Source organism: Protopterus annectens, chromosome 6.part0, assembly GCF_019279795.1.
Source record: "Protopterus annectens isolate FY-2018-M chromosome 6.part0, PAN1.0, whole genome shotgun sequence".
Classification (NCBI taxonomy): domain Eukaryota; kingdom Metazoa; phylum Chordata; order Ceratodontiformes; family Protopteridae; genus Protopterus; species Protopterus annectens.
In genome coordinates, this window is record NC_056737.1 from 69,597,726 (window position 1) to 69,612,725 (window position 15,000).

The window sequence follows — 15,000 nt, forward strand, 5'->3', positions numbered from 1 at the left end:
TATATATATATATATATATATATATATATATGTGTGTGTGTGTGTGTGTATATATATATATATATATATATATATATATATATATGTATGTATACCTAAAAACCTGAAGGAGGGCTGGATAGTGAGACACACCTGGAAGACAAAAGCATGTAGAAAAAGTATAATGTGAGATGTTCATTCGTTTTCAAGGCCACTGTTAACATCCTGATTGAATGCCATTTTAGGGCATTTAAAATTACTTTTTTTTTTGGGGGGGGGGGTGGATGATGGCGTTTGATTTTTTTTTTTTTTTTTTTTTAGTAATCACAGTGTTTTGGTATCGCTTGTAATAAGAAATGAAAAAGGACTAGAAAAGAGAAGTGCAGTGATTCATTTTCAGCAAATAATGACTATAATGCCAGTAAAAGGGAACAGTTTTTGTAAACCTCTTAGACTTGAAGTATAGTTTATTATTGCAAATGGACTCTATTATTCTGCTTCTTTTTCCTTTTCAGTCTTATATTGTCAGTTTCCAAACTGTATAAATCACTTGACTAGCACAGAATTTCCAGGTCATCTAGAAGAGCTCATTTGTTTTTGATGGCTTTAAATGATTAAAATTGATTTACTGTTTGAGTAAACATACTGGATATTGGCTCAAATTATTCATTATTCAAAGTTGATCTGAAGTTGATGTCAGAGCCTGTCAACATCATACTGAATGAGTTGGGAGTAATCTTCAACTTAAACTTTATTATTTAATATATATAGACCCATATTTCTGCTTGCATGCTAGTCTCAGTTGTTTAACTGTTGGTGCAGTACCCCTACTCTGTATTTTACTACTTTTTCTTACCCTTTTCTAGAGGGGACACTGGATAATATTGCAATGCAAGCTCTAGAGCACATTCACTCAAATGAGGTCATCATGACTATTGGCAGATCTCGCACTGTGGAGGCTTTCTTGAAAGATGCAGCACGCAAACGAAAATTCCATGTCATTGTGGCTGAATGTGCACCATTTTGTCAGGTAAGTTCATGGGATTGTTGCATTACAGGCACCACTAGCTGAAGGCAACACAATGCTGATTAGAGAACCGCAGCTACAACTGACAGTGCTGTCAACAAACATAAAACTCTAACAGAATGTTTTATGTGTTAAGCCACATAGATATGATTTGTTGGAATTCCTGTTTGGCTAATCATCCTGGAAGTTTGATTTGGTTAAGTTGCATGCTAAAATGTTTGAAATGAACATTAGAAAAACATATCTGGAACAAACAGGCACCCATAATGTGTAAATCCCCGAATTTAAAGTTTTATTTTATTTGTTAAAAAACATGGAAAGGCTGGGTTGCATACTTAACAGCTGTCCTGAGATAAAAGCACAATGCAAACATAATATTAAGCATAAAATAGAATGAAACAAATTATGTTAATATTAAAGTGGGGATGTATAACCAATCTACAGGAATGTCTCCCAAGATTAGATGATATTCCTGTGGAACTTTGGAAGCTATGCAGGAAGATGTGGTGAAGATCTGGAAGATTTTGTTTAACAGTATACTAAAAGGAAGAGAAACACCAGTATCCTAAAAGAAAGCTGGGGTGACTGTAATACCTAAAGATGGTAAAGACTTGTCAGATCCAACTTTATGTAACCCATTTTGGTTCAAAACCATTATTATAAAGTGTTTGTCAATAATGGCTAAAAGAATGGCAAAGGTGATGCAAAAATTGATAGATATGAGTCAGTGTGGTTTTGTGGAGGGAAGGCAAACATTTAACAACATTAATAGAAATGATCCAGAGGGAAGCAGAATGGAAGAAAATGCCACTATTGTTCTTAGGTCTTGATGCAGAAAAAGCATTCAGCAGAGTAAGCTGGGATTTTATGAGTAGGGCATTGGAAGCATTTGCATTCCCTGATACAATAATAAAGTTAAGTAGGAGGGTATATGAGGATTGGAGGCAAAAATTAGTGATTGTGGCAGTGTCCTGTGAGAAGTTTTGTTTGAGCAGGTGTGTCTTCTTTATCCTTTGCTATTTGCAGTATATTTAGAGTCATTGCCAAAGAAAAAAAATAAGAAACTCAGAAATTCAAGGATATAATTGGTATGGCAACGAAGAGTTGACTTTATTTGCAGCTGATGTTTTGTACCTGATTTATTTTGGATCTAATAAAATCAGAAAAGGACATTTTAGTACTGTGAAACATTCTGAGACAGTTTCAAGTTTTTTCAGAATTCAAAAATCATGTAGATAAAACATAGGCAATAGCTGTAAACTGTGTACCCACACACAAATTGGTTCAGCAATACCATTTATGGGAACATGATAAAATGAAGTACTTAGGAGTATGGATTAAAAAGCATTCTGTTATAGCAGCTGAGAATATGTGGGAGGAAACTAAAAAGATAATGCAAAAAAACTGAGAAATTGGAAACTGCTTGTATCTTGCAATCCACATCCATAAAACAATGAAAATGCTTCAGTCCCTATACTTTTATACACAGGACAGACATGTTTTCATCAACCAGAGGAGAAGTTATGGATTGCAATTAACAAAAGAGCTGAAGGATTTTATCTGGGAGGGGAAGATGGCAAATATCAAGTGAGATAAGCTGCTTTCTTCCAGTAGAACACGACAGATTGGGGTTACCCAGTTTTGAAGCAGTACTTCACAGCTACACAGTTAAGGCTCCTTTTCATAGCACAGGCAGAAACCTACAATTCAAAGGGGAAAGGGATTATGATGAAACAGAGGGGAAGCTCAAGAAACAGGGGCACAGTGGGATTTTGGATGCTGGCCTTTAAGAAGAATAACAATTGTCCTACAGAATATTATATTTATAAAATAGCTGAAAGTATTATAAGAAGTAAGCCAACGGGAATGAAGGAAGGAGATTCTGCTGATAGGGATGACTGCAATTAGGATACAGGCAGTATGTAAGAGGGGGCTGGAATTTATTTGACAAAACTGGCAAAAGAACAATTGGGAGCAAATAAGTAGAAAGGAAAAGTTAATAGAATGGGGAAGAGGCCAAGAATTCATTTGGACTCCAGAATAGAGATTGCCTTCCCTATTTGAGGATTCATATCCAAGTATAGGCAAAGAGAAATGAATAGGGATTTCTCAAACGAAAGACCAGCACTGGTAGAGTTTTTAGCAGAATCTGTTGTTAAATAAAGGGGTAATTAGTAGGGCATTATAAAATATTGCATGATAACTATAGGAATCGGTCCTGAAAAGACTACAGTAAACTCAATTAACCGGAACTCAAGCAACCAGAAAAAAAAAAAATCAAAGTAGTACAGAACAGTTTTCATGTGTTGCATTTCTGTCCCTACCCCCAATAGAAACATACCTTACGTTTTTAGAATTTTAAAAAGGAAGATAGGAATAAATTGTCTCTCTCCCCAACCTAAGAACAAGTCCAACCAAGCAAGTAGTATAGGGTACAGTTTTAGTCAGGCCTATTTTAATAGTAACTCTCAAGCAACCAGAAACTAGAGTTATCCATCATCTACCAATCCCCATGGGTGTCTGTTAACTGAGAGTTTACTGTAGGGACGATAATGAAGAGAGACTGGATAGGCAATTCACAAAGAAACAATTGTAGGATATATGTATGGCTCCCAAGTATGCAACAAAGTCAAGAAGATTAAGGATCTTTGAAAGTGTTTGCCTAGGTATTTTTATACCCCAAGCAGTCTCCAAAGAAATTTCCTCCGGTAGATTTCAAATGTTGGAGGTGAGAAGGGGAAGAAAGAGGTAACTGGGAACATACATTTTGGGGGTGTGATGAGTTGGCAGGTTACTCTGTCAGAAATATTGGGTGAGCAAATTGGTATAACCAAAGAAATTATCATTTTGAGCTGTGATACAGAATCAGAGTTGCCTAGACATAGTAAGGCCTTGATGAGTTTAATTTTGGTGGTTTGCAAAAAAAAAAAGCAGTTACTAGAAAATGGAAATCAGTGTATAAACCAACCATACTAGAAGGAGTGAATATAGTAGTAGCGATAAAAGAACTTTAAGTGGGATATTTAGAAAAAGGTAGGAGTAAATTACATATAAAAAAAATGAGAATTGTGGGAACGATGCATGCAGCTTAATGATTTGGAGGAGGAATGAGTTTTAAGGGAAGGTGGGACTTGGATGAGCTGTATAATTTTTGCCTGACTGTAGCTGGCAATGACTGTATAAAAGATTATAGGTGAGGCATATTATGTTTGCAACTGAAATTGTCTATATGGTTTATTTTCTTTTATACAAATGTATGATTGTCTGTGTCCTAAGAGATAATTCAGTAAAGAAGTTTCTTATTAAAAAAAAAAGTTAATTCTGAGGTGGAATGCAGAAACACAGTCTGGCTTTGGATGATGACTGGAGTCTGAGATTAGTTAATACTTGTGGGTGGACTCTAGCATAAATAGTAGTTCACAGAGTTTTATTTAATTATTTGATTAAGGTGATGGAAAGGGTGACATGGGCTTTTATCCACTGTCTGTAATTGTCCAAGTCCTTGTGAATAGTGTTCCTAGTTTTTGTTTTGTTTTTGTGGTGGGGGAACGAACTTTCTATAGTAAAGATTCTATAGCAGTCAGGGTTCAGTGTAACTTGCTTGTTCACATCTAAATCTGACAATACTGGTGCAGTACCATACATGTTAATTAGAATTTTTGCCACAAGGATAGTGTCTTCATGATCTTCCAGCCAGTGGCGGTTTCCCTTAAGAGAAGGAAGCTTGTGAGCCATTAGAAATGTATGCTAACGTATAACTGGTGGTGGGAGCAATGTAGAATATTGGCTGTCTTGTGAAGTTACATTTTACAGTACTTTTAAGAGCTGTACTGAAGTCACTTGATGGCTCCCATGACATTGTAATTCATTTTTTTCATTTTTGCCACAGAGTGCCTGTCTTGTTCTCTGCCATGTTGTTTCTCATTTCTTCCAGTCCCTTGCTTAGAAGGGTCCTGTCCTGGCAAATCAACTTTTTTGGTGCACTACTTTAAGGATCGAGTTAAAACAGGGGGGCAATTGTTCAAAACAGTTCACATTCCAGCCAGAATATATCTATCACGGTTCACTTGATTCCCAGAGATTCATAGGTATTCCAAGGCTTTCAGTCATATGACTATTCACAGCTTGCCAGTACCATCTGTCTGGCCATACCTTCATCTGTAGAAGGGCCATGCCATTTAATACCAGAGTAAAAGTGTGAATACCCATCCAGTCATCTAGGTTGTATGTTAAGGAAGATAAGATGGTGAATTGCGTAACATGCCGGGAAGTTTATACTGGAGGACTGAGTGCAGCTGACTTGGGTCCCAAGTTCTCGTATTTGTATAACCATTGAACTTGGAGCAATACAGGAGGTCCAGGCATTCAAGTCTCTAACACAAGTGTAACCGCGATCGCCCCTCAAAAGTTTATAAGATTCTAAGTAAAAAGGGTAGGTAGTGCATGGATTTTAAACCTGTGATCTTTTTTGTAGGGACCTTTTGGTTCATTCTAATAGTTTGATATGTTAAGTAAGGGACATCCCAAAATGGGCACTGTACTTGATAAATAGCTTGATTTAATGTGAGTATAAGAATGGTTACCTCTTTAGACCTTGATGATATTCTTTAGCAATTAGCTGGGTTAAAGATTTCCTGAGATCTATTATCACATGATGAGAGTGGGAGCTATTTCATTTAAAGTAATTAGGTCCCTGACCCCATTTTTGTTTTGACGTAGTGGTGTGTTGTCTATATTGGCATGATGGAGGCTTGCCTACCAGAAATGATAATGCTAAACATTTTAGCATTTAGTCGGAGTCCATTTTTAGTACATCTACTAGGGTGAATTCATTCTGGATGGTTAGGATGCCAGAGGGTGGCTTAACCTCCAATTTGCAGTCATCTGTAAACTTTGGTAGCCGGAGATCTTGGCTGTCAACTTGGAGATCTGAGAAGTAACAAAAAGGAGAGGTCACAGCACAAAGCCTAGGGGCACCATTGGTTACTTTCATACTTTCTGATGAGGCACTTGCAGCTTGCATTGTGTGGATTCTGTCTTTTAGCCAGTTTGCTAACTATTTTACCATATAAGGGTTGATTTAAAGCATTTAGCTTTTGCCTGATATCAGTATGGGGAATGGAGCAAAGGCTTTGGCCAGGTCAAGATGCACCATGTGCACTTCATGGCCACCATCTCTGTACCCTCTGTATCTTTTCACCAAAGTTAACCAGATTATATAGACAGGATGTACTCTTCACTAAGTCCGTCTGTTGAGGGCATGTCTAAGGCGATTCTTGATATCACAGCTTATAACTTCAGTAGTAATATGTTCAGTGGCTTTGCAGATGAGGCAGGTAAGGCTGATAGGGTTGCAATTGCCCAGTTCTGTTGTAAGCCCACCCTTATGGAGGGGACATCAGCACTACAGTGCACCTCTCATCAGGGGCAAAACAATAGCTAGGCTTAGGTTAAGCAGGTGGAGAGCGTCTGCAGGGGCATGTTAACACTATGAATTAAGCAATGGTTTGCACTTTAATTATCTTTAGAAATAATTGGGGGAGCAAACAATTCGGTCATTTTTGAGCTTTTAACGGAAGTGTCGCAATGAAGCTGGTGCTAAATTTGCTTGCAAGAATATCAACAATATCTATTGGGTTAGAGGCATCATTACGAATAAATTATTGGCAATATATTTTCTGGGAGTGTAATGATTTGGAAAATGTTAAAGATTCCCTGCAGACTACTCTGCTGGAGATGTTGGGTAAGCAAATTGGTGTAACTAGGGGAAATGATTTTTCTGAGCTATGATGCAGAATCGGACTTGTCTAGACATAGTAAGGCCTTGTTTAGTCTAATCATGGTGGCTGCCAAAAAAGCAATTACTAGAAAATGGTGGCTGCAAAAAAAAAAGCAGTCTAAACAAACTGTTCTAAAAGTAGTGAATATAGTAAGAGAGAGAAAACAACTGGAATTGGGATCTTTAAAAAAAAAAAAAAAAAAGGAGCAAATTACATAGGAAAAATGGGAATTGTGGGAACGATGCATACAGGGGAGGAATGAGGTTTAAAACAAGGCAGGACTTGAATGACCTGTCTAATGTTTTACTGACCATGAATGGGTAGATGATAGTTGATATATAATGTTTGCAAATAGGATTATGTCAATATTGTTTGTAATATAAATGTATAGTTGCATATGTCACATAAGTGATCATTTTAATAAAAATGTTTCTTGTTTAAAAAAAAAAAAAAAAAAAAAAAGATCGCTGGATTGAGTGACCCTTATGCAGTTTGATTTATGAATGTGTAGCATTTCCATCGGGGCCAGGTCAGAGATTGCCGTGTAATCCAGGCACTGATCACCCCTTAGCAACCTGTAGGAGACAGAATACACCAACAGGGCTTTCAGTCTTTCTGCATAAGACTTGTTTTGTGTACCCTGTAATTTCTTGGCGAGAAACCTCTGTGGTCTCTCCAGTTGTTGCAAGTGTCTAGTGAGGTGCATGCAAAATGGAATATTGTATTCAATTACTGATCTGAGTATAACGGATTTATAATATCCTTAGATCAAGATGTGATGCCTTTACTTATAAGATGTGCCACTTAGAAGGTTTTCCTTACTACTGTGTATAAGTGGTAGGCAAAGTTCAGGGATGTTGACTTTCCCAAAGGAGGGAATAATGCATATTTTGCTTTTAGCTTTAATCCATGGCTCTGGCACCATTCATTTGTCTGTGTTACCCTGTCTGCAGTATATTGACATGATCTGCGGACTCTGATTGTTCCCAATTTGCAATCATCAACGAACTTGGTCAGCCACAGGCCAAGTTTGCCTGGACTTCTGAGATATAAATTTCTGTATAATAGTTGAGTGGGGGATTGTGTTAAATGCGTTGGCTAGGTCAAGATAGGCAGTATGCACTCATTCCCTCATCCAGGACCTTGGTGACTTTCTCGAAGTCAACCATGTTTAACAGGCATGGTCTACCTTTAATGAATCCAAACTGGGTTTGGTCCAGAGTTTGGAGATTTCCTATGTCCTTGGTAATAAGGTCCCTAATAATTCTTTCCATGGCCTTGCAGATGAGGCTAGTCAAGGTTATGGGCTTATAATTCCCAGATCGGTTGATGGTTCTCCCCTTTGTGCAGAGGGATTTCTGTTGCTGTTCTCTATTCTGCAAGAGCATAGCCTGTTCGTGCAGTGTGGTTAAACCGGGATCCAGGTTGATCTGCTAGGCCATGTTTTAAGTCGTTTAAAAAGGCAACCTGAGATGTCTGGTCTTGATGCTGTGTCTTTGGCCTTTAAAAGCACCGAGATGACCTGCTGTCTTGAAATAATAGGCTGAGGACTTGTGGCAGGTGTACTTTAGGAGATGACTGGAGGGGGCAGGAGGGTGAAGTTTCCTCCAAATCTATCGGCTAGCAGGTTGGCTATTGTCTGCTGTTGAGTATGGGTGGTGCCATTCACAACCAGTTCAGTACATAGCTGGGTATTGCCTTTCAGATTTCGGATGTAGTTAAGAATGCCTTGTGATTATCCGTAGCTGGGGAGGCTATTTTTGCTTCATAATTAACTTTGGAGGACTTGACAAGATCTCTTATTTGTTTGTTTAAGCTAGAGGATTTCTTCTTCTGCTGAGCCAGTTCCCTCTTGTTCATGGACATTAGTTTCTTTCTGTTGTTGTATAGCCTGTTTATACTAGGAGTCCGCCAGGGTGGCTTTTTTGGCAAGACCTAGGTTTAATCTGGTCTGATGCAGCCAATTCTATTCAACTGCTTAAGTGGTTATACAGGGCATTGGAGTGCACCTCTGCATAGGAGTCTGTGTTATCTGCATTTGAGTGGGCTTTGAAACTTCTTGTAGCATCACATAATAGAAGATAGTTTCTTTGAAAAATTAAACTTTTTTGAGCTCGATTGGATATCTGGTCTTATAATTACATTGAAGAGACTGATTTTACCAGGGAGGACATTATATGACAGGGTGGAGGGGTTGGTGTGCAGTGCTCTCCCATCTTAGTGAGTACTATGTTCAGGACATTTGAGCCTCTTGTGGGTTTGACTAGCTTTTCCAGAGCATTTGCATTGACAAAGTCCAAGAACCTCTCAGACAGCACATTTGTGGTTCTGTACATTTCCCATTCGGTTAGGATAATTTAAAATCACCCATAAGTAAGATGTTCGGCTATGTGGCAAGTGACTCCAGTAAATGCAGGTATGTGGTATGCTTTTCCTGTTTAATGGTGGGGACCTCTAGCTAGTATGATGTGGTAGGGGGGCTTTGTGTTTATAGTTAATTGTATGTGGAGTAGCTCAAGAGAGTCCTACTGTCTGGCCAGTCTGGAAGTGTACTTATCCTTAATGAAGATTAATACACCTCCTCCTTTGGTTCTTTCATGATCAGTTTGCAATCTGAATGTATGGAAGGTATTGTAGACCTGCATGGCCAGGTTGATTTCCGTGTCTTTGAATCAAGTCTCGGCCATTCCAAAGGGGTCCGATACTACTTGGCATGGGAGGATATGCTTGACAGGCCTCACTGCTTTGCCAGGGATGGTCTTCACTTGTATTCTTTCAGATATTGGCCAAAACATTATCCACTCCTTTAGTGGCTTTTTTAGACACTGCCAAACAGACAAACCTTCCAACATAATAAAAGCTACTCAGGATAAGCTAAAAGTGTTATTGCTCAATGTTAGGAGTCTGTACAAGAAACTGCACTCCCTTGAAGCTCTCATCACCCTGGAGGAATGTTGACATATGTGCAGTTACTGAACCATGGTTCAAAGCCACGGAAAGCACTCGGGCAGTGCATGGCAGTAATGCCCTTCATATGTTCCATCCACCCACTGAACACGAAAGAGCAAAAGGCAAAGTGTATCTATCTACATAAAGGTAAGTACACCTCTCAAGGCAGGTAAAGCAATATGACTTGCTTGAGCTACTCCATATCCAACTTACCATGGGAAAAATCCATTGCCATATTCTTGCTTATCTACAGGTCCCCCACCATGAACCAGGAAACCTATACATCATACCTGAAGTTACTAGAATCATTCACAATCCAGCCTAATACAATAATCATGGGTGATTTTTAACTACTTGTCCATTAATTGGGAGGCATACACAACCACTAACATGCAGGCCCAAAGATTTCTTGACTTTGTAAATTCAAATGCCTTGGAGCAGCTAGTTTGCACTAAATATCCTAGATCTGGTACTCACAAATATGTGAGAGTGCTACACTCCCCATAGTTCAATGTCCTCACTGGTAAGACCAGATCACAATGTGGTTTCCTTTGAAATGAAGGTAAAAAATAGTCCCTCCCACCTAACCCCAAAAATTAAGAACTTCTGTAAGGTAAATTATCCCCTATTAAGATACGGCTTAGCTAGTTTCCATGTTCCCCCAAATCCAGAATGTGCAGAGGCGTACAAAAAAAGTCCTGTATGACCACATAAACAACTGCATAGAAACAGCAGTACCAGACCAAAATAAACACAGGTTAAACTGCAAAAACAAGCCACCCTGATGGACCCTTAGTATTAATAGGTTGTGTAATAAAAGAAAGAAAATCCTGTCTAGAAGTAAGAGGGAATGTGCACAACAGAGAAACAAGTCCCTCCTTAGTCTAAGCAAGTGAATCAGGGAACTAGTGAAGTCTCTGAAAGCGGACGTTGAGGTAAATAATAACCTCCAAAGCTAAGGATAGCCATAAGAGATTCTTGAGTGTTGCCCTTAAGATTAGGAACACAACTGAACAATGAGTGGAATTAGTTGTAGATGGTATTACCTGTTCTCAGCTGGAAGATGTAACAAATCTGCTAGCCGACCAGTTCAGCTCAAATTTTACCTCCGCATTGCCCGTATTTCTCCCCAAAGAAATACCCTCCAGCACTCCACCAGCAATTATCACCAAAGAACAGGTTCCCACAGTGCTCTCTAAAGCTAAAAAAATATGGCTTCAGTGAGGCCTGATGATCTACCAGGCTGCCTTTCATAGGTTGGTACTAGGCTATCGGCCCTAGGGCCTATACAAGCCTAGCAAAAACAATTCCCTGGATATTTCTTCCCACAATATTTACTTCCCTGGACCTAAACCGCTTAAATTGGGACTTGTCAGGCCCATTAGGATCATTTTGAAATGTTAGGATTTAACAACAGCCTCCGGATTGACTTGTCCCAGTTAGAGTGGAGGACAGCAACAGTCATCCCTATGCATAAAGGGGGATGATCTACTGACCCAGAAAATTACAGACCCACAAGTTTGACTTATCTTGCATGAAAGGCCATGGAATAAATTAATCATGGGTCTGATAAATGATGGCATAGGAAATCTCCAAACACTGGACCCGACCCAGTTCGACTTTGTCAAGGGCAGGTCATGCCTACTGAATCTGGTGGATTTCTTTGAGAAAGTCACTAAAGCCATGGATGAGGGTAAAACTGTACACGCCACCTACCTCAACCTGTCTAAGGCATTTGACACAGCTCTGCACTCTGGTGTTATAAATAAACTTTCAAAACTGGGCATAAATCCCTATGTCACCAGATGGATAGCCACTTGGTAGATAAGACAGGACACGTAGTTAGAGTGAGTGAATCCAGATCCAGAAAGAAGCTAGTTACTACCTAACTTACGCCACGTGCCACAGGCTCAGTGCTGGGACCACTTCTGTTCGAAATATACCTCTCCTGAAGTCAAAACTAATGTGAAAGGCCTCTGGATTAGCATGGCTAATACTGTAAAAGCAAACAAGGCGCCCCTGTTAAGCAAACGGGCCATAGATATTGTCACAGAGGCCAGAAGGCCCAGCACCAGAAAATCTTACACAGGAAAATGAAAAAGGTTCTGCTCCTGGAGCCAGTCCAGAGGGGGCAATACCTCACAACCTTCCATCCCTCTTATCCTGGAATACCTAGCGGAGCTACTTAATAGTGGCCTCTCTTTCTCCTCTATTAAAATCCATGCATCAGCCATTTCAGCTCATTTTGGTACAGAGCAGCCCCTGTTTTTCCCATCCTTTGATTAAACAATTCCTCAGAGGTGCTTCTGATATCAGACCTTCTAATATAGAAGGCCACCCACTCCAGCCTGTGACCTGAATTATGTTTTGGAAAAACTAACTTTACCACACTTTGAACCTGCTGCTTCAGCAGAACTAAGATACCTCTCCTGGAAGACTGGTTTTCTGCTAGGTATCACCTCAGCCAGAAGGGTTTCAGAACTTCAGGCACTGATGGCCATTGAGCCCTTCATCATCTTCCATGCAGACAGAGTCTCCCTGAGGACAAATCCCTCCTTTATGCCCAAGATGTTATCTAATGTAAATCTCAACCAGGCCATACATCTACCCGCCTTCTTTCCTAACAGTCAAAATAAGGGGGAAAGAATTCTGCACTCACTAGACATGCATAGACAGCTGTGATACTATATAGATCGTACTAAATCCTTCAGGAAAATGGACCAACTACTTGTCTGCTTTGCCCCAGGGGCAGAGGGGAATCCAATTTCCAAATGGATGTCACACTGTATCCATTTCCATTACAGATTGCATGGGACCCCCCCCAAGTCTAGTCAAACCCATTCCACCACTAGGACAACCTCCACTTCCACAGCATTCCTCATATGAGTTCCCACCAGGGACATCTTGGAAGCTGCCACCTCGACCTTTGTCCATACCTTTACCAAGCATTATCACCTACCTCTATTTTCTAAGGCTAGGGCAGGGTTTGCCTCTACAGTTCTGCAGGGCATGCTTACCCATGCCTAGGTCTCTAACTAATCCGTCCACCCCTCTCCTCAGCTTTGAGAAATCCTCACACAGGTGATGACTGCAACAGAGAAACATGAAAAGCATAGTACAGTTGTGTACACTTACCATAAATGTAGATGACCATAAATGTAGATGTTTGAGAGCGTATTCACTGTTGCAGTCCTGGCTTCCCATCCTCCTTCCCCCTTAAGTCTCCCTAAAGAAAGAAGATATGAGTTTTTAACGGTGGCTTTTAGCCACTAGGGCCACTTTACCATATTTACTTGGGCCTCTGACTGGTTAGGGCAAGAAAAACTGATGTAATGGCGTCGGCTGCCTTCCTTTATACCACTGACGACCTGACGTCAGCCAGCAAGCAACAGCAGCCGATGCAGAAAAACATTGATTCTGGTATTTGGGCCGGTGGCTACGACAGCAGGGATAACCCACAGGTGAAGACTGCAACGGTGAATGCACTCGAACATCTACATTTATGGTGTGTGTGTACACAACTGTACTTAGATCCCACTTTGGTGTATTGTATTCAGTTTTGGAGACTTTTTCTTATTTTTTCAAATGGATAAGCCCATTAAGCACAAGCCACTTTTTAGGGGTGACCCACAAGCACTGTTTGGTTGTCAAAAGGATACCAACACATTTTGAGTAGGAAGGGGTTATTACATCTGAAGGAAAGGGGCTCACTTTAACGTTGACATGGCAAACTGCTTTTTTGCTAGGAAGAGTAGAAAATTGGAATGGGTTACTGAAGTAAAAGGAGGGAGCAAGGACAATGGATACAGTTACAGCAAAGTCATGGTGGTGGTGTAGGGTTAGGAGGATCATCTGCTGAAAGGCAACCAAGTACAGCATTCGGGCAAAGACTGTTAGCCACTTCCTGCTGGGAAATAAATGTTGGCATTTTGATAACCAAATTATTCCGTTTAGACTCTGCATGAAGACCAAGGGGGACATGGCTGAAAAACACATTCTTCTGTTTGTGTAAAGGCATTTGACAGACTCATTTACTTTACTTAGCATATGTGTGCATCTGTAGTGGTTGATTATATTGTGTAGGAAGCTGGGGGAGGGGGGATTAGAGCACAGCCACAACTGTATTTTAGTTATTTACCAGTTATCAGATCTTTGTAATTCACATGTGTGCATCAGATGTGCATCTTAGGAACCATTGTGTATGGTGGTAAGTATTCAGCTTAACCACTTGAAGGTAGCAATGTATACTTCGCTGAAGAAAAGTAGAGGATTTGGGACTTTATGATCAGTGCCCAGGCAGCTTGTTGTATGCTTTGCCTCATTGTGCTATCAGTGACTAGCATTATTACACCCACAGGATGTTCTGTATAGTGATGGAAGCTTGTGATGTCACTGAACTTGATGTATGATGATTGAAACTTGCCTTGAGTCTTGGCAGCTTATATGTCATGCCTAAATCGTCACATAGGCAGCATTTGTCATATAGGCCAGGTCATGCCTGAAAGTGGTTATTTGGACAATTTGATTTACCTCACAATATTGAAACATGAGAAAATGGGTGACAGTTGTGCAGCAGTTAGCATTGCTGTCTCACACTGATTAGTACTTTACGTCGTTTTTTTTCTCTGTACTTAAGCTGCTTCCTCCTACTTTGTCTGTGTAGGCTGCACTTTAGTTCCCCCTTCCCAAATACCTGGATAGATTGAATGCGATGATCCCCAAACTGTCTGTGTGTGTGTCTGTTTACTTACTGCAATGAAATGGCTTTTCAACCAGGATGGTTTCTTGCATGGATAAGTTGTGGCTCTCCACAACCCTGATTAGGATAATGTGTGGGGGGTGGGGGGGTATTGGAATGTAAATGGATGAGTGAAACACTTGGAATGCTATGACATTATTTGGCCCTAAAGAAGGGCCATACAACATTAGAAACCGTGCTTTGTACTTCTGTTAAAAGAATTTATCTTGTTTTACATGTTTTATTTTTCAATCTTCTAGGGACATGAGATGGCAGCCAGTTTGTCCAAAGATGGGATTGAAACTACAGTCATCACAGATGCAGCAATCTTTGCTGTGATGTCGCGTGTGAACAAGGTTAAAATGTTTTTTTGTTTTTGTAGCTTTACCTGCAAACTGTAGTTTGTCACGTGCAGTATATATGCTGTAGTATGCATAGAGTTACTCATGGTAGTGGTTTGAGGTCCCTTGGTGTAGCAGGGTACATAGTGTTAGCACTTTATGGAGAAGCATGTGGTTTGATATCCA

The 15,000-nt window shown here is 40.0% G+C and overlaps 1 protein-coding gene across 1 annotated transcript in view; it reads left to right on the forward strand.

The window, feature by feature from the left end:
- Window positions 1-845: 845 nt before the first annotated feature.
- Window positions 846-15,000, forward strand: part of LOC122804168 (translation initiation factor eIF-2B subunit beta) — a gene marked incomplete at its 5' end in the record, with an annotated part of 72,528 nt that continues 58,373 nt past the window's right edge. Inside the window, 2 exon segments of the mRNA XM_044073857.1 lie at window positions 846-1,009; window positions 14,734-14,829. Coding sequence (XP_043929792.1) covers window positions 846-1,009; window positions 14,734-14,829 — 260 coding nt within the window.